General features: G+C 46.0%; 1 protein-coding gene across 1 annotated transcript in view; it reads right to left on the bottom strand.

The window, feature by feature from the left end:
* The window catches only part of LOC139561432 (circularly permutated Ras protein 1), a 25,848-nt gene extending 7,448 nt beyond the window's left edge, over window positions 1-18,400 (bottom strand). The window contains exons 1-11 of the mRNA XM_071378517.1: window positions 17,036-18,400; window positions 14,194-14,350; window positions 13,868-13,996; window positions 12,123-12,215; window positions 11,891-11,991; window positions 9,271-9,483; window positions 8,492-8,542; window positions 5,084-5,173; window positions 1,676-1,827; window positions 1,222-1,303; window positions 924-1,051 (exon numbers count right to left, since the gene is read on the bottom strand). Of these exons, the coding sequence (XP_071234618.1) occupies window positions 924-1,051; window positions 1,222-1,303; window positions 1,676-1,827; window positions 5,084-5,173; window positions 8,492-8,542; window positions 9,271-9,483; window positions 11,891-11,991; window positions 12,123-12,215; window positions 13,868-13,996; window positions 14,194-14,350 (1,196 nt within the window). The 5' untranslated portion in view covers window positions 17,036-18,400. The remainder of the gene's footprint in view (window positions 1-923; window positions 1,052-1,221; window positions 1,304-1,675; window positions 1,828-5,083; window positions 5,174-8,491; window positions 8,543-9,270; window positions 9,484-11,890; window positions 11,992-12,122; window positions 12,216-13,867; window positions 13,997-14,193; window positions 14,351-17,035) is intronic.
* Between the last annotated feature and the right edge of the window lie 1,890 nt (window positions 18,401-20,290).

Raw genomic sequence — 20,290 nt, 5'->3', positions numbered from 1 at the left:
TAAATTAGTCAGTCAGTCAGTCAGTCAATCAGTCAGTCAGTAAATCAGTCAGTCAGTCAGTCAGTCAATCAGTAAATTAGTCAGTCAATCAGTCATCAGTCAATTAGTCAGTCAATCAGTCAGTCAGTCAGTCAATTAGTCAGTCAATCAGTCAGTCAGTCAATTAGTCAGTCAGTCAATCAGTCAGTCAGTCAGTCAATCAGTCAGTCAATCAGTCAATTAGTCAGTCAGTCAGTCAGTCAGTTAATCAGTCAGTCAGTCAGTCAGTCAATCAATCAGTCAGTCAATCAGTCAGTCAGTAAATTAGTCAGTCAGTCAGTCAGTCAATCAGTCAGTCAGTAAATCAGTCAGTCAGTCAGTCAGTCAATCAGTAAATTAGTCAGTCAATCAGTCAGTCAGTCAATTAGTCAGTCAATCAGTCAGTCAGTCAGTCAATTAGTCAGTCAATCAGTCAGTCAGTCAATTAGTCAGTCAGTCAATCAGTCAGTCAGTCAGTCAATCAGTCAGTCAATCAGTCAATTAGTCAGTCAGTCAGTCAGTCAGTTAATCAGTCAGTCAGTCAGTCAGTCAATCAATCAGTCAGTCAATCAGTCAGTCAATCAATCAGTCAGTCAGTCAGTCAGTCAGTCCTGTAATTCTAAACATTTATTCCATGGCTTATGACGTGTTCATATGCTATCTGGGGGGGTCCCCAAAACTTGTGCCCCCCCCCCCCCCCCCACTAGACCAGTGTCTAAACAGTCCTCTGCTGTCCACTCAGGTTGTCCACCCAGGTTTTGGTGCTTTATGGGTTTTGATATTTGGGAGTTTTGTGATAAGCTTTTGGGCGTGGATGTTTGGGGGTGCATTGTATTGTATTTAGGGGTACATGGGTTTCGGTGGTAAGTAAAGGGTACATGGAGGTAATTCGGGGGTACACTAACCCACTGTTAGCTGCCTCGTGGGCTAGCTGTCTGTAGAAGTAAGGTGACTGGGGGGAGGAGAAAGGGGCGGGACTCTCCTCCATTAGACCCAATCCGATGTTAGCTCGCCCGTCTGTACACAGGATCACCTAGAGGTCAACCAATCACAGAACACAGAAAGATTATAAATGGTCACAACAATAACATAGGAGTTGTCAAACAGACAGAAATAGGACATGCTGTCAGAATGTCAACCAGGCATCTGATTGGCTGTGAGACAGGAAGTGAACTGGTGTTGGATGGAATGCTCAGCTCTGACCTTTGACCCCACGTATCGAGACGCCATGGCAACGGAGACCAAGGCAGCAGGACCTAGCGCTGTAGCTCCATGCTCCCTCAGCCTGGAGAGGGAGATACAGTTTTAATAAGACAGGCAGCCAGTCAGCCAGCTAGACAAACAGTCAACCAGTCATACAGCCAGTCAGACAGATAGTCATACAGCCAGTCAATCAGATAGTCATACAGCCAGACAACCAGCCAGTCAGACAGTCAACTAGACAGACAGCCAGACAGTCAACCAGATAGACAACCAGAAAGTCAGTCACAGTCAGACAGTCAACCAGTCAGGCCGTCAACCAGTCAGGCAGCCAGCCAGTCAGGCAGCCAGCCAGACAAGCAGACAGCCAATCAGACAGACAGACAGACAGACAGACAGACAGACAGACAGACAGACAGACAGACAGACAGACAATCAGACAGACAGACAGACTCACTCTTTGACTCTCAGTGAGAGGTGTTGGTAGCTCTCAGCTATACAGTGTGGAGTGTTGTACTGTTGACCCTGTTGTCTCAGGTAGTCAGAATCAACTAGAGCCCAGTCCCTCAGAGAGACTGGTACACCTGAACCATCACCATACACTACTACCTACAGAGAGAGAGAGGGAGGGAGGGAGGGGATGGGGAGGGAGTGTTATTGATAGGTAGGCAGGTAGACAGGTAGGCAGGTAGACATGTAGGCAGGTAGACAGCTAGGCAGGTAGACAGCTAGGCAGCTAGGCAGGTAGACAGGTAGGCAGGTAGACAGCTAGGCAGGTAAACAGGTAGACAGGTAGACAGGTAGGCAGGTAGACAGGTAGACAGGTAGGCAGGTAGACAGGTAGGCAGGTAGACATGTAGACAGGTAGGCAGGTAGACAGGTGGGCAGGTAGACAGGTAGACATGTAGGCAGGTAGACAGCTAGGCAGGTAGGCAGGTAGACAGGTGGACAGGTAGGCAGGTAGACAGCTAGGCAGGTAGACATGTAGGCAGGTAGACATGTAGGCAGGTAGACAGGTAGGCAGGTAGGAAGGTAGGCAGCTAGGCAGGTAGACTGGTAGGCAGGTATACAGGTAGGCAGGTAGACAGGTAGGCAGGAAGACAGGTAGACAGGTAGGCAGGTAGACAGGTAGACAGGTAGACAGGTAGGCAGGTAGACAGGTAGACAGCTAGGCAGGAAGGCAGGTAGGCAGGTAGACAGCTAGGCAGGTAGACCGCTAGGCAGGTAGGCAGGTAGACAGCTAGGCAGGTAGACAGGTAGACAGGTAGACAGGTGGGCAGGTAGACAGGTGGACATGTAGGCAGTTAGACAGGTAGACATGTAGGCAGGTGGACAGGTAGACAGATAGGCAGGTAGGCAGGTAGACAGGTAGACAAGTAGACAGCTAGGGAGGTAGACAGGTAGACAGGTGGGCAGGTAGACAGGTAGACATGTAGGCAGGTAGACAGGTAGACATGTAGGCATGTAGGCAGGTAGACAGGTAGGCAGGTAGACAGGTTGGCAGCTAGGCAGGTAGACAGGTAGGCAGGTAGACAGCTAGGCAGGTAGACAGGTAGACAGGTAGGCAGGTAGACAGGTAGGCAGGTAGACATGTAGGCAGGTAGACAGCTAGGCAGGTAGACAGCTAGGCAGCTAGGCAGGTAGACAGGTAGGCAGGTAGACAGGTAGGCAGGTACACAGCTAGGCAGGTAAACAGGTAGACAGGTAGACAGGTAGACAGGTAGGCAGTTAGACAGGTAGGCAGGTAGACAGGTAGGCAGGTAGGTACACACATAGCCGGCGCGTCTTTATTTTTTAAAATTTTTTTACCTTTATTTAACCAGGCAAGTCAGTTAAGAAAAAAACACGGGCATAACAACAGATTTTTCTACATATTTATTTTAAGAATACAAAATTCATTACTAAAATATAGTCGATGCATAAGTATTCAGACCCTTAGTTTAGGCAAGCCTATTCAGGAGTAGAATTTGGTTTAAGAATTTGGTTTAAGAAATCACATAATAAGTGACATGGACTCACTGTGTGAAATAATAGGGGTAGAAATTATTTTTGAATGACGACCCCTTCCTCTGTCCTCATACATACAACATCTGTAAGGTTCCTCAGTCAAGTATTACATTTCAAACACAGATTCAACTACAAAGACCAGGGAGCTTTCGAAAGCCTCATAAAGTAGGCCAATGATTGGTCGATGGGTAACAATAACAAATCAGACATTTAATATCTATTTAAGCATGGTCAAGATCATAATTATGCTGTGGATTATGCATTAAACCACCAAGACACATCAAAGATACCGTTTTCCTCTGAACTGAGCTGCAGGACAGGAAGGAAACTGCTCAGGTGCTGTCTAGCCATGATCCCCAACATCTTGACAGAGCTTGAAGAATTTTGAACAGAATAATGGGCAAATTTCACAATCGAGGTGTACAAAGTTCTTAGAGACTTACCCAGAAAGCCTCACAGCTGTAATCACTGCCAAAGGTTCTTCTAACATGTATTGACTCAGGGAGCTGAATACTTATGCAGCGACTATATTTTAGTTATTGCGTTTTTATTCATCAAAAAAAAATATATAATAATATTTGACATTACAGGGTTATTTTGGGCTCCATCAAATTGTATTATACAAAATGACAATTAAACAAATGTTTATCCCACTTTGTAACACAAAGTTTGTTTTTATGGTAGGCCATTAAAGATCATGCTAATATGTCTCCAGTCTTGTAAAGTGGTGTTGAATTGCAATGAAATCATTTATCAGAAAATAAGAAAATAAATTGCTTCTCCAAAACTTGAATCTCACGCACCTTTATAGACATTAAAAGGGAAGAGACACCATTAATCATTGTTGACACTATCAATCAAACACACACCCCTGCATGCATGCACACAAGCACTCACCACTATCTATCATTCTTCAGTTCTTGATTACAATCATCTCAAAAAATCAACAGACGGTAAGTTTCTCAACATAGTTCTGTACACGGTTGATTCATGCTATCAAAGGACTCTTGTCATAACTGAAAATACACTTGTACAGTTCACTGAATCTGTGTCATACACAACTGGGTACCAGTAGTTTTACCAGTCTGAGGCAATGTGACACAATACTTGTTGTACTTTGAACCCCGCCCTGTGCTACTGGGTCCTGGACTTCCTGACGGGCCGCCCCCAGGTGGTGAAGGTAGGCAACAACACCTCCAATACGCTGACCCTCAAAACAGGGGCCACACAATGGTGCGTGCTCAGCTCCCCTCCTCTACTCACTGTTCACCCATGACTGCGTGGCCACGCACGCCTCCAACTCAGTCATTAAGTTTGCAGACGACACAGCGTGATTACCAACAATGACGAGACAAGCTACAGGGAGGAGGTGAGGGCCCTGGCGGAGTGGTGCCAGGAAAATAACCTCGCCCTCAACGTCAACAAAACGAAGGAGACCTAGTTAGTAACACAACTCTTATAACTCGTATCTTACACTACATCAAAAGGGAAGAGAGACAGTGTTATAATCCTGAGCTTCTTTGTCTCTCTTTGTTGCAGTTCCCCTGTGGTTTGGGCCACAACAAGATATTGGAACATACAAGATGTTGGAATTTGAAGAAACACAACTAGATTACATCTTTGCTTTGTGACACTTTGCTTCTTGAAAGTCCAATATCTTGAAAACGTGGAGTTTTCCTTTAACGTTAGGGGGAGGATTAATGTTATATGTGAAGTTAGTATAGGGTGAGTCCTATAGGGTGAGTCCCCGTGATAAGAATTCTAAATAATGGTTTCAAAAATGTACCATTTCTGTCACAACAGGACCTGTTTCCCTCCCTCCCTTCCTCCAAATTCTCTCCCAAAAATCAATCAGTACCTGGTCATTGAAGGTAACCATGGCGACTCTGCGGTGAGGTGAGGTCTGCAGCATAGAGGACAGCGCCCTCTGGAGGGCATCCTGAATACTCTACACAGAGAGAGAGAGAGAGCATTGGCATACACTACGTTACCAAAAGTATGTGGACACCTGCTCGTCAAACATCGAATTCCAAAATCATGGGCCTTAATATGGAGTTGGTCCCCCCTTTGCTGCTATAACAGCCTCCACTCTTCTGGGAAGGCTTTCCACTAGATGTTGGAACATTGCTGTGGGGACTTGCTTCCATTCAGCCAGAAGAGCATTAGTGAGGTCAGGTACTGATGTTGGGGCGATTAGGCCTGGCTCGCAGTCGGCGTTCCAATTCATCCCGAAGGTGTTCGATGGGGTTGAGGTCAAGGCTCTGTGCAGGCCAGTCAAGTTCTTCCACACCGATCTTGACAAACCATTTCTGTATGGACCTCACATTGTGCACGAGGGGCATTGTCATGCTGAAACAGGAAGGGGCCTTCACCGAATCCGCTCATTTTAAGGGGTGTCCACATACTTTTGTATACATTGCAAGTCAAAAGTTTTAGAACACCTACTCATTCAAGGGTTTAATAGTGAAGACATCAACACTATGAAATAACACATATGGAATCATGTAGTAACCAAAAAAGTGTTATACAAATCAAAAAATATTTTATATTTGAGATTCGCATTGTCTCAACCAGCTTTATGATGTAGTCACCTGGGATGCATTTAAATTAACAGGTGTGCCTTATTAAAAGTTAATTTGTGGAATTTCTTTTCCCGCATTCCATCTGAAGTGATGGAACAAGATGTCCGCCCTGTTGCTAGAAACACGGACGAGTACAAACAGACCACCTATGACTTCCGCAAGGCAAAAAAAGACAGTACAGGGACAATGTGGAGTCCAACGGCTCAGACACAAGAAACCAGGTGGCAGGGACTTCAGACAATCCCAGATTATAAAGGGAAAAGCAGCCAAGTGGCGGACACAGACGCCTCACTCCCAGACAAGCGAAACATTTTTTTTTTGCCCCCACTTGCTTCAAGATGGCCACCATTGTTCCTGTACCCAAGCAGGCAAAAGTAACTGAACTAAATGACTATCGCCCCGTAGCACTCACTTCTGTCAACTTCTGAAGTTCTTTGAAAGGCTAGTCAAAGACCATATCACCTCCACCATAACCGACCCCCTTGACCCCACTACAATTTGCAAACCCGCCCCAACAGATCCACGGACAACACAATCGCCAACGCACTGCACACTGCCCCTATCACACCTGGACAAGAGGAATACCTAGGTGAGAATGCTGTGTATCAACTACAGCTCAGCTTTAATTGCACCTCAGAGCTCGTTACTGAGCTCAGGGCCTTGGGCCTGAACTCCTCCCTGTTCAACTGGGTCCTACATTTCCTGACGGGCTGACCACAGGTGGGGAGGATAGGTAACAACACCTACCTTCGCCACGCAGATCCCGAACAAGGTGGCCCAGGGATGTGTGCTCAGCACCCTCCATTACTCCCTGTTCACCCACGACTGCGTGGCCACGCACGACTCCAACTCAATCATCAAGTTCGCTGCCGACGCGACAGTGGTAGGTAGGCCTGACTACCAACAATGACGAGACAGCCTACTGGGAGGAGGTGAGGGCCCTGGCGGAGTGGTGCCAGGAAAATAACCTCTCCCTCAACGTCAACAAAACAAACGGGCCGATCGTGGACTACAGGAGACAGAGGAGAGACCACGCCCCCATCCTCATCGACGGGGCCCCTGTGGATAAGGTCAAACGCTTAAAGTTCCTCGGCGTACACATCACTTGAGGACCTGAAATTAACTTTCACCACACCTTGGTGAAGGCACAAGTAGCGCCTCTATAACCACAGGAGGCTGAAGAAATTTGGCATGGCCCCTTAGACCCTTAAACAACTTTTACAGATGTACCATTGAGATCATTCTGTTGGGCATCACCGCCTGGTACGACAACTGCAGCACCCTCAACCGCAGGGCTCTTCAGAGGGTGGCGTGGTCAGCCCAACGCATTACTGAAGAATCGCTGCCTGCCCTCCAGGACATTAACCAAGTAGATCATAAGGACATAAAGTCATTAGTCCGAAGCCACAGACTCTTCACTCGGCTACCGACTGACAGACTGAGACAGTACAGGTGCATCACAGCTAAGACCGAGACACTAAAAACACAGCTTGTTAAAGACTGTTAAACAGCTTCTATTACCATCAGACTGTTGAACAGCTTCTAATACCATCAGACTGTTGAACAGCTTCTATTACCATCAGACTGTTGAACAGCTTCTATCACCATCAGACTGTTGAACAGCTTCTATCACCATCAGACTGTTGAACGGCTTCTATCACCATCAGACTGTTGAACGGCTTCTATTACCATCAGACTGTTGAACAGCTTCTAATACCATCAGACTGTTGAACAGCTTCTATTACCATCAGACTGTTGAACAGCTTCTATTACCATCAGACTGTTGAACAGCTTCTATTACCATCAGACTGTTGAACAGCTTCTATCACCATCAGACTGTTGAACAGCTTCTATTACCATCAGACTGTTGAACAGCTTCTATTACCATCAGACTGTTGAACAGCTTCTAATACCATCAGACTGTTGAACAGCTTCTATTACCATCAGACTGTTAAACAGCTTCTAATACCATCCGACTGTTAAACAGCTTCTATTACCATCAGACTGTTAAACAGCTTCTAATACCATCAGACTGTTGAACAGCTTCTATTACCATCAGACTGTTGAACAGCTTCTATTACCATCCGACTGTTGAACAGCTTCTATTACCATCCGACTGTTGAACAGCTTCTATTACCATCAGACTGTTGAACAGCTTCTATTACCATCCGACTGTTGAACAGCTTCTATTACCATCAGACTGTTGAACAGCTTCTATTACCATCCGACTGTTGAACAGCTTCTATTACCATCAGACTGTTAAACAGCTTCTATTACCATCAGACTGTTGAACAGCTTCTAATACCATCAGACTGTTGAACAGCTTCTATTACCATCCGACTGTTGAACAGCTTCTATTACCATCAGACTGTTGAACAGCTTCTATTACCATCAGACTGTTGAACAGCTTCTATTACCATCATGCTATTTGGGTTGATAATTAGATTCGTTCTGACGTTTCTTGATTTCTTAATTTTTTTCACATGCATATGTTTTATTTTCAAATGTAATTATTTCGTGTACTTCTTTGACATTTGACTGCATTGTTAGGAGCTAGTAACTTAAGCATGTCACTGCACGGGCTATAACATCTGCTGAACTGTGTATGCGACCAATAAAGTTTGATTTGAAATAGACTAGTCCCTCTTATAGAAGTAGAGAATCTGAACACTGGAACAACGCACCTGTAGTCTGGAGACATAGGTTGGTGACCTCATAGCATTCCCTGGGGAGACCTGGGAAGAAAATATAGAAAATATAGATGCAATGGTATAGAGATCCAGCTGGTAGACAGACAGACAGACAGACAGACAGACAGACAGACAGACAGACAGACAGACAGACAGACAGACAGACAGATGGAGAGACAGACAGACAGACAGACAGACAGACAGACAGACAGACAGACAGACAGACAGACAGACAGACAGACAGACAGACAGACGGACAGACAGACAGACAGACGGAGAGACAGACAGACAGACAGACAGACAGACAGACAGACAGACAGACAGACAGACAGACAGACAGACAGACAGACAGATGGACACCCAGACAGACAGACAGACAGACAGACGGAGAGACAGACAGACAGACAGATGGAGAGACAGACGGACACCCAGACAGACATACAGACAGACAGACAGACAGACAGACAGACGGAGAGACAGACATACAGACAGACAGACAGACAGACAGACAGATGGAGAGACAGACGGACACCCAGACAGACAGACAGACAGACAGACAGACAGACAGACAGACAGACAGACAGACAGACAGACAGACAGACAGACAGACGGAGAGACAGACAGACAGACAGATGGAGAGACAGACGGACACCCAGACAGACATACAGACAGACAGACAGACAGACAGACAGACAGACGGAGAGACAGACGGAGAGACAGACGGAGAGACAGACAGACAGACAGACAGACAGACAGACAGACAGACAACACACCTCAGAGGTGGCGCTCATGCTCCCAGATATGTCAACACAGAAGACCACCATGACATCCTCCAGGTTCTCGTAGTCCTGGTCAGTCTGACGGGGGAGGTAGATCACATCTCTCCCTCTAGGAGCTCCTCTAACCTTCGGGCCCACCTTGGAACCAACTCTCAGGTCTGGGGTAGACAAGTTGTTCTGGAGACCACAGAACTCACACTGCCACACCTTGAGAGAGAGAGAAAGAGCATAACTACTAATCAACAAGATAACTGAACTTCACTTATTGAATTGAGAGACAGGAAAGGGTGAAGGGGAGAGTGAAAGAGAGAGAGACAGTGTGTGTGAGAGAGAGAGAGAAAGAGAGAGAGAGAGAGAGAGAGAGAGAGAGAGAGAGAGAGAGAGAGAGAGAGAGAGAGAGAGAGAGAGAGAGAGAGAGAGAGAGAGAGAGACAGTGTGTGAGAGAGTGCAAGAGAGAGAGAGTGCGAGAGAGAGAGAGAGAGAGAGAGAGAGAGAGAGAGAGAGAGAGAGAGAGAGAGAGAGAGAGAGAGAGAGAGAGAGAGACAGTGTGTGAGAGAGTGCAAGAGAGAGAGAGAAAGAGAGAGAGAGAAAGAGAGAGACAGTGTGTGAGAGAGAGAGAGAGAGAGAGAGACTTCACAGCAGCAAGAGAGAAAAGGTCAACCAGTGAAGAACAAACACCATTGTAAATACAACCAATTTTTATGCTTTTGTACTTTAACTATTTGTACATCGTTACAACACTATATATAGACATAATACAGTGAGGGAAAAAAGTATTTGATCCCCTGCTGATTTTGTACGTTTGCCTACTGACAAAGAAATTATCAGTCTATAATTTTAATGGTAGGTTTATTTGAACAGTGAGAGACAGAATAACAACAAAAATATCCAGAAAAACGCATGTCAAAAATGTTATAAATTGATTTGCATTTTAATGAGGGAAATAAGTATTTGACCCCCTCTCAATCAGAAAGATTTCTGGCTCCCAGGTGTCTTTCATACAGGTAACGAGCTGAAATTAGGAGCACACTCTTAAAGGGAGTGCTCCTATTCTCAGTTTCTTACCTGTATAAAAGACACCTGTCCACAGAAGCAATCAATCAATCAGATTCCAAACTCTCCACCATGGCCAAGACCAAAGAGCTCTCCAAGGATGTCAGGGACAAGATTGTAGATCTACACAAGGCTGGAATGGGCTACAAGACCATCGCCAAGCAGCTTGGTGAGAAGGTGACAACAGTTGGTGCGATTATTCGCAAATGGAAGAAACACAAAAGAACTGTCAAACTCCCTTGGCCTAGGGCTCCATGCAAGATCTCACCTCATGGAGTTGCAATGATCATGAGAATGGTGAGGAATCAGCCCAGAACTACACAGGAGGATCTTGTCAATGATCTCAAGGCAGCTGGGACCATAGTCACCAAGAAAACAATTGGTAACACACTACGCCGTGAAGGACTGAAATCCTGCAGCGCCCGCAAGGTCCCCCTGCTCAAGAAAGCACATATACATGCCCGTCTGAAGTTTGCCAATGAACATCTGAATGATTCAGAGGACAACTGGGTGAACGTGTTGTGGTCAGACGAGACCAAAATGGAGTTCTTTGGCATCAACTCAACTTGCCGTGTTTGGAGGAGGAGGAATGCTGCCTATGACCCCAAGAAACCATCCCCACCGTCAAACATGGAGGTGGAAACAATATTCCTTGGTGGGTGTTTTCCTGCTAAGGGGACAGGACAACTTCACCGCATCAAAGGGACGATGGACGGGGCCATGTGCCGTCAAATCTTGGGTGAAAACCTCCTTCCCTCAGCCAGGGTATTGAAAATGGGTCGGGGGTCGTGGATGGGTATTCCAGCATGACAATGACCCAAAACACACGGCCAAGGCAACAAAGGAGTGGCTCAAGAAAAAGCACATTAAGGTCCTGGAGTGGCCTAGCCAGTCTCCAGACCTTAATCCCATAGAAAATCTGTGGAGGGAGCTGAAGATTCGAGTTGCCAAACGTCAGCCTCGAAACCTTAATGACTTGAAGAAGATCTGCAAAGAGGAGTGGGACAAAATCCCTCCTGAGATGTGTGCAAACCTGGTGGCCAACTACAAGAAGCATCTGACCTCTGTGATTGCCAACAAGGGTTTTGCCACCAAGTACTAAGTCATGTTTTGCAGAGGGGTCAAATACTTATTTCCCTCATTAAAATGCAAATCAATTTATAACATTTTTGACATGCGTTTTTCTGGATTTTTTTGTTGTTATTCTGTCTCTCACTGTTCAAATAAACCTACCATTAAAATTACAGACTGATCATTTCAATGTCAGTGGGCAAACGAACAAAATCAGCAGGGGATCAAATACTTTTTTCCCTCACTGTATGACATTTGAAATATCTTTATTCCTTTAGAACTTCTGTGAGTGTAATGTTTACTGTTCATTTTTATTGTTTATTTCACTTATGTATATTATCTACCTCACTTACTTTGGCAATGTTAACATGTTTCCCATGGCAATAAAGCCCCTTGAATTGAAATGAATTGAGAGAGAGAGACAGTGTGTGAGAGACAGAGAGAGAGAGAGAGAGAGAGAGAGAGAGAGAGCGAGAGAGTGTAAACTCACGGCAGTGTCCTGTGTGCTTTGTACAGAGCTCAGGGAGGACAGGGCAGCACTACATCTCCCACAATGCTTCACAGGACTCTGAGTGCTCTGGATGCCAGATGCTGTGGAGTGGAGGGAGAGAGAATTATGTGTGTGTGTGTGTGTGTGTGTGTGTGTGTGTGTGTGTGTGTGTGTGTGTGTGTGTGTGTGTGTGTGTGTGTGTGTGTGTGTGTGTGTGTGTGTGTGTGTGTACCTCTACTCATGTCTACCAGACGTCCAACACTGAGAGAGAGAACGTTAACATTAGCCTTCAATCTGATGCTCTGCTCTCCTTGGCCTTCCACACCTGAGAATACACACACACACACACACACACACACACACACACACACACACACACACACACACACACACACACACACACACACACACACACACACACACACACACACACACACACACATACACAGTCTTGTTAAACTAACCTTGTGGGGACACACAATTCAGTCCCATTCAAAATCCTAACCCCTAACGCCTAACGCTAACATTAACCCCAAACCCTAACCCTAACCCTAGCCCCAAACCATAACCCTAGCCCCTAACAATAACCCTAGCCCCTAACCCTAACCCTAGCCCCAAACCATAACCCTAGCCCCAAACCATAACCCTAGCCCCTAACAATAACCCTAGCCCCTAACCCTAACCCTAGCCCCAAACCATAACCCTAGCCCCTAACAATAACCCTAGCCCCTAACCCTAACCCTAGCCCCAAACCATAACCCTAGCCCCAAACCCTAACCATAACCCTAGCCCCTAACACTAACCCTAGCCCCAAACCATAACCCTAGCACCTAACCCTAACCCTAGCCCCTAGCCCCTAACCCCTAACCCTAGCCCCTAACCCTAACCCTAGCCCTAGCCCCTAACCCTAACCATAACCATAACCCTAGCCCTAACCCTAGCCCCAAACCCTAACCCAGCCCTAGCCCCAAACCCTAACCATAACCCTAGCCCTTAACCCTAACCCAAACCCAGCCCTAGCCCCAAACCCTAACCCTAGCCCCTAACCCTAACCCAACCCTAGCCCCAAACCCTAACCATAACCCTAGCCCCAAACCCTAACCCTAGCCCTAACCATAACCCTAGCTCCAAACCCTAGCCCTTAACCCAACCCTAGCCCCAAACCCTAACCCAACCCTAGCCCCAAACCCTAAACCTAACCCTAGCCCCAAACCCTAACCCTAACCCAACCCTAGCCCTAACCATAACCCTAGCCCCAAACCCTAACCCTAACCATAACCCTGAACCTAACCCTAGCCCCAAACCCTAACCCTAACCCAACCCTAGCCCTAACCATAACCCTAGCCCCAAACCCTAACCCTAACCATAACCCTAACCATAACCCTAGCTCCAAACCCTAGCCCCTAACCCTAACCCTAACCCAACCCTAGCCCCAAACCCTAACCCAACCCTAGCCCCAAACCCTAGCCCCAAACCCAACCCAAACCCAGCCCTAGCCCCAAACCCTAACCCTAGCCCTAACCATAACCCTAGCTCCAAACCCTAGCCCTTAACCCAACCCTAGCCCCAAACCCTAACCCTAACCCTAGCCCCAAACCCTAACCCAACCCTAGCCCTAACCATAACCCTAGCCCCAAACCCTAACCCTAACCATAACCCTAGCTCCAAACCCTAGCCCCTAACTCAACCCTAGCCCTAAACCCTAACCCAACCCTAGCCCCAAACCCTAACCCAACCCTAAACACCTCACTTTGTGGGGACAAACTAAATGTCCCCAGTTGGTCAAATTTTTGTTTGTTTACTATTCTTGTGGGGACTTCTGGTCTCCACAGGTATAATTTAAACACGTCCACAGGATGAGACCCAGATATGGTTACAAACCTCTGAACTTTACATACTCCACCACAGCCTACATCCTAACCCAACAACTAGGGCTGTATTCAGAACACATTGAATCCTTTCAGAATAAATACTCACCTCGGGGTGGTAGAGGGGGAGGCAGGGAGGGAAGAGAGGAAGGCAGGGGAGGCAGAAAAGTGGGTTGGGGGTGGGGCTTCTGAGAACCAAACTGTCGAGGGGGCAGAGCTGGAGGCATTATACCCGGTACTGAAAGGAAACAGACACAGACTGTCACAGCACTTTGTGACATCTGCTGATGTAAAAAAGAGCTTTATAAATACATGTGATTGATATTATTTGATTGACCATCATCATCATCATCATCATCATCATCATCATTCTTAACACCACAGAGCACGTGTAGGTGGTGAGAGGAAACGTCTGATGTCATGTCAGTACGGTACCTGACCGGGAGATGACCGCGATGCGATTGTCGTACATGTGCTCTTTGACAGACAGCCTGAGGGGTTCACCTAGACCTGGGCTCCCCCCCTCACCTGATCTCGCCTCTACACTCTCTGGTCTCCAGTTACACACTACATGACTGCAGGCAAACTCCATCTGGGGGGGGGGGGGGGGGGGAGAGAGAGAGAGAGAGAGAGAGAGAGAGGGAGAGAGAGAGAGAGAGAGAGAGAGAGAGAGAGAGAGAGAGAGAGAGAGAGAGAGAGAGAGAGAGAGAGAGAGAGAGAGAGAGAGAGATGAGAGAAAGAGAGGAGAGAGAGAGAGAGAGAGAGAGAGAGAGATGAGAGAAAGAGAGGAGAGAGAGGAGAGGAGACAGAGAGAGAGAGAGAAAGTATCAGTTATTTCTCTCAACCTCAGCCATTTCTCCATCCTACCCATTCACCTTTATCATCAAAAACAGTCTCTCTCTCTGACCCTTTGATGTTTGTAGGGTCTGGATAGGTATAAACAATAGAGTGGTGGATCTGTAGGGTTTGGATAGGTATAAACAGTATAGTGGTGGATCTGAAGGGTCTGGATAGGTATAAACAGTATAGTGGTGGATCTGTAGGGTTTGGATAGGTATAAACAGTATAGTGGTGGATCTGTAGGGTCTGGATAGGTATAAACAGTATAGTGGTGGATCTGTAGGGTCTGGATAGGTATAAACAGTATAGTGGTGGATCTGTAGGGTCTGGATAGGTATAAACAGTATAGTGGTGGATCTGTAGGGTCTGGATAGGTATAAACAGTTTAGTAGTGGATCTGTAGGGTCTGGATAGATATAAACAGTATAGTGGTGGATCTGTAGGGTCTGGATAGGTATAAACAGTGTAGTGGTGGATCTGTAGGGTCTGGATAGGTATAAACAGCATAGTGGTGTATCTGAAGGGTCTGGATAGGTATAAACAGTATAGTGGTGGGGTCTGAAGGGTCTGGATAGGTATAAACAGTATAGTGGTGGGGTCTGTAGGGTCTGGATAGGTATAAACAGTATAGTGGTGGATCTGAAGGGTCTGGATAGGTATAAACAGTATAGTGGTGGGTCTGTAGGGTCTGGATAGGTATAAACAGTATAGTGGTGGATCTGTAGGGTCTGGATAGGTATAAACAGTATAGTGGTGGGTCTGTAGGGTCTGGATAGGTATAAACAGTATAGTGGTGGATCTGTAGGGTCTGGATAGGGATAAACAGTATAGTGGTGTATCTGAAGGGTCTAGATAGGTATAAACAGTATAGTGGTGGATCTGTAGGGTCTGGATAGGTATAAACAGTATAGTGGTGGATCTGTAGGGTCTGGATAGGTATAAACAGTATAGTGGTGGATCTGTAGGGTCTGGATAGGTATAAACAGTATAGTGGTGGATCTGTAGGGTCTGGATAGGTATAAACAGTATAGTGGTGTATCTGAAGGGTCTGGATAGGTATAAACAGTATAGTGGTGGATCTGTAGGGTCTGGATAGGGATAAACAGTATAGTGGTGTATCTGAAGGGTCTAGATAGGTATAAACAGTATAGTGGTGGATCTGTAGGGTCTGGATAGGTATAAACAGTATAGTGGTGGATCTGTAGGGTCTGGATAGGTATAAACAGTATAGTGGTGGATCTGTAGGGTCTGGATAGGTATAAACAGTATAGTGGTGGATCTGTAGGGTCTGGATAGGTATAAACAGTATAGTGGTGGATCTGTAGGGTCTGGATAGGTATAAACAGTATAGTGGTGGATCTGTAGGGTCTGGATAGGTATAAACAGTATAGTGGAGGATCTGTAGGGTCTGGATAGGTATAAACAGTATAGTGGTGGGTCTGTAGGGTCTGGATAGGTATAAACAGTATAGTGGTGGATCTGTAGGGTCTGGATAGGTATAAACAGTATAGTGGTGGATCTGAAGGGTCTGGATAGGTATAAACAGTATAGTGGTGGGTCTGTAGGGTCTGGATAGGTATAAACAGTATAGTGGTGGATCTGTAGGGTCTGGATAGGTATAAACAGTATAGTGGTGGATCTGTAGGGTCTGGGTAGGTATAAACAGTATAGTGGTGGATCTGTAGGGTCTGGATAGGTATAAACAGTATAGTGGTGGATCTGTAGGGTCTGGATAGGTATAAACAGTATAGTGGTGGATCTGTAGGGTCTGGATAGGTATAAACAGTATAGTGGTGGATCTGAACGGTCTGGATAGGTATAAACAGTATAGTGGTGGATCTGAAGGGTCTGGATAGGTATAAACAGTGTAGTGGTGGATCTGTAGGGTCTGGATAGGTATAAACAGTGTAGTGGTGGATCTGTAGGGTCTAGATAGGTATAAACAGCATAGTGGTGGATCTGTAGGGTCTGGATAGGTATAAACAGTATAGTGGTGGATCTGTAGGGTCTGGATAGGTATAAACAGTGTAGTGGTGGATCTGAAGGGTCTGGATAGGTATAAACAGTGTAATGGTGAAGCTTCCACCTTACGGATCTTCAAACATTGAAGGGTTATGTGTGCTACTCTCATTTCCTGGTGTAAGCGAGTTTCACATAACTTGTCACTCTGGTTACAGACATGAGATGAATGATAATCTAATTTCACACAAATAAATGTCCACTTTTATAGATAACTTTTGTGATAGTTTACTTTACTGGATCTAAAAACAGAGATGAATGGATATCTCAGATAACCTGTCTGTGTCCGTTAAAGCACAGCATCATGTTAACATTATTGTTGTGTCTCGGGTATATTAAAACAATCAGAATCAACAGGATATCATGATGTCACACAGTGTTATGTGTTAGAGAACATTATGTTAGAAAACACAGGTACCTGAGTTCTAGATGAAAGGGTTGACTTGTGGAGAGAAAGGAACCGGTCCTCCTGAGTTGTCCGTCTGTTCGTTTTTTTTCCTGTCCAGCCAACTCTGTGTGTTTATGGTCTTAACCACCACGTTGTATGTGTGCGTGTGTTGTGTGTGAGACGGTGTGTGTGTGTCTGTGTTTCAGAGAGAGAGAGAGAGTGGGCGTGTGAGGCAGGAAGTGAGCCGATCAGTGGGGATAGTGGAAACAGAAACTTAAGAAACCAAAGACACTGTGCTGGAGAGACAGAGAGAGGTGTGTGTGTGTGTGACAGGAAGTGAACCGATCAGTGGTGAGGGTGGAAACAGAAACTCGAGAAACCAAAGACATTGTGCTGGAGAGAGTCCCAAACCTTCCATAACAAAGTCATCACCTACAGAGAGATGAACCTGGAGAAGAGTCCCCTAAGCAAGCTGGTCCTGGGGCTCTGTTCACAAACACACCCCACAGAGCCCCAGGACAGCAACACAATTAGACCCAACCAAATCATGAGAAAACAAAAAGATAATTACTTGACACATTGGAAAGAATTAACAAAAAAACTAAGCAAACTAGAATGCTATTTGGCCCTAAACAGAGAGTACACAGTGACAGAATGCCTGACCACTGTGACTGACCCAAACTTAAGGAAAGCTTTGACTATGTACAGACTCAGTAAGCATAGCCTTGCTATTGAGAGAGGCCGCTGTAGGTAGACCTGGCTCTCAAGAGAAGACAGGCTAAGTGCTCACTGCCCACAAAATGAGGTGGAAACAAAATGAGGTGGAAACTGAGCTGCACTTCCTAACCTCCTGCCAAATGTATGACCATATTAGAGATGTAACGTTCTGACCTTAGTTTCTTTTTTATGTCTTTGTGTTAGGTTGGTCAGGGCATGAGTTGGGGGGGGCAGTCTATGTTCTTTTTTCTAGGTTGTTTGTTTTCTATGTGTTTGGCCTGGTGTGGTTCCCAATCAGAGGCAGCTGTTTATCGTTGTCTCTGATTGGGAGCCATATTTAGGTAGCCTGTTTTCCATTGTGTGTTGTGGGTGGTTGTTTCCGTTTCAGTGTTTTCACCATTCGGGACTGTTTCGGTTTTCATTTTGATTCTCTTGTTCTTTTTGTATTTTGTATTCATTCTATTAAAAGATATTATGGATACATACCACGCTGCACATTGGTCCGATATTTCCTACTCCTCCTCAGACGAAGAGGACGAAAGCCGTTACAAGAGACACATATTTCCCTCAGATTACACAGACTCACAAAGAATTCGAAAATAAATCAAATGTTGATCAACTCCCATACCTACTGGGTGAAATACCACAGTGTGCCATCACAGCAGCAAGATGTGTGACCTGTTGCCACAAGAAAGGGGTAACCAGTGAAGAACAAACACCATTGTAAATACAACCCATATTTATGCTTATTTATTTTCCCTTTTGTACTTTAACTATTTGCACATCCTTACAACACTGTATATAGGCATAATATGACATTTGTAATGTCTTTATTCTTTTGAAACTTGTGAGTGTAATGTTTACTGTAGAAATTGTATTGTTTATTTCACTTGCTTTGGTAATAAACACATATGTTACCCATGCCAATAAAGCCCTTTGAATTGAATTGAGAGAGAGAGAGAGAGAGACACAGACAGAGAGAAGGTGTGAGAGAGAGAGAGACAGAGAAAAGGTGTGAGAGAGAGAGAGACATAGAGAAGGTGTGAGAGAGAGAGAGAGAGAGAGAGAGGTAGAGAGGAAGTTTCAGTTATTTCTCTCAACATCAGCCATTTCTTCATCATACCCACTCACCTTTATCATCAAACAACAGGATAACCCTCGCTCTTCTCTCACCCTCTCTTTCCCTTCTCTCTCTTCTCTTCACTCCACCCGCCAAGCCCTTCACCTACAACTGATCAGATCCAGATCTATATTGAGTCATAACCAGAACACAAACCACAACTGTCAAGCATCTAGCAGCACCAGAGTTTTCTCAGAGACAGAGGAGCCACAACCACTGAAACAGGTCAGGAGTCAGAGGAGCCACAACCACTGAAACAGGTCAGGAGTCAGAGGAGCCACAACCACTGAGACAGGTCAGGAGTCAGAGGAGCCACAACCACTGAGACAGGTCAGGAGACAGAGGAGCCACAACCACTGAGACAGGTCAGGAGTCAGAGGAGCCACAACCACTGAAACAGGTCAGGAGTCAGAGGAGCCACAACCACTGAGACAGGTCAGGAGTCAGAGGAGCCACAACCACTGAGACAGGTCAGGAGACAGAGGAGCCACAACCACTGAGACAGGTCAGGAGTCAGAGGAGCCACAACCACTGAGACAGGTCAGGAGTCAGAGGAGCCACAACCACTGAGACAGGTCAGGAGACAGAGGAGCCACAACCACTGAGACAGGTCAGGAGACAGAGGAGCCACAACCACTGAGACAGGTCAGGAGACAGAGGAGCCACAACCACTGAGACAGGTCAGGAGTCAGAGGAGCCACAACCACTGAGACAGGTCAGGAGACAGAGGAGCCACAACCACTGAGACAGGTCAGGAGTCAGAGGAGCCACAACCACTGAGACAGGTCAGGAGACAGAGGAGCCACAACCACTGAGACAGGTCAGGAGTCAGAGGAGCCACAACCACTGAGACAGGTCAGGAGACAGAGGAGCCACAACCACTGAGACAGGTCAGGAGACAGAGGAGCCACAACCACTGAGACAGGTCAGGAGTCAGAGGAGCCACAACCACTGAGACAGGTCAGGAGACAGAGGAGCCACAACCACTGAGACAGGTCAGGAGACAGAGGAGCCACAACCACTGAGACAGGTCAGGAGACACTCTAATGTACTTGTCCTCTTGCTCAGTTGTGCACCGGGGCCTCCCACTCCTCTTTCTATTCTGGTTAGAGCCAGTTTGAGATGTTCTGTAAAGGGAGTAGTACACAGCATTGTACGAGATCTTCAGTTTCTTGGCAATTTCTCACATGGAATAGCCATTTCTCAGAACAAGAATAGACTGATGAGTTTCAGAAGAAAGTTCTTTGTTTCTGGCCAATTTGAGCCTGTAATCAAACCCACAAGTGCTGATGCTCCAGATACTCAACTAGTCTAAAGGCTAGTTTAATTGCTTCTTTAATCAGAACAACAGTTTTCAGCTGTGCTAACATAATTGCAAAAGGGTTTTCTAATGATCAATTAGCCTTTGAAAATGCTAAACTTGGATTAGCTAACACAACGTGCCATTG

Source organism: Salvelinus alpinus, chromosome 31 (assembly GCF_045679555.1).
Source record: "Salvelinus alpinus chromosome 31, SLU_Salpinus.1, whole genome shotgun sequence".
Taxonomy (NCBI): Eukaryota; Metazoa; Chordata; class Actinopteri; order Salmoniformes; family Salmonidae; genus Salvelinus; species Salvelinus alpinus.
The sequence above is the reverse complement of the archived record's forward strand: the minus strand, read 5'-3'. Positions and strand labels throughout refer to the sequence as shown.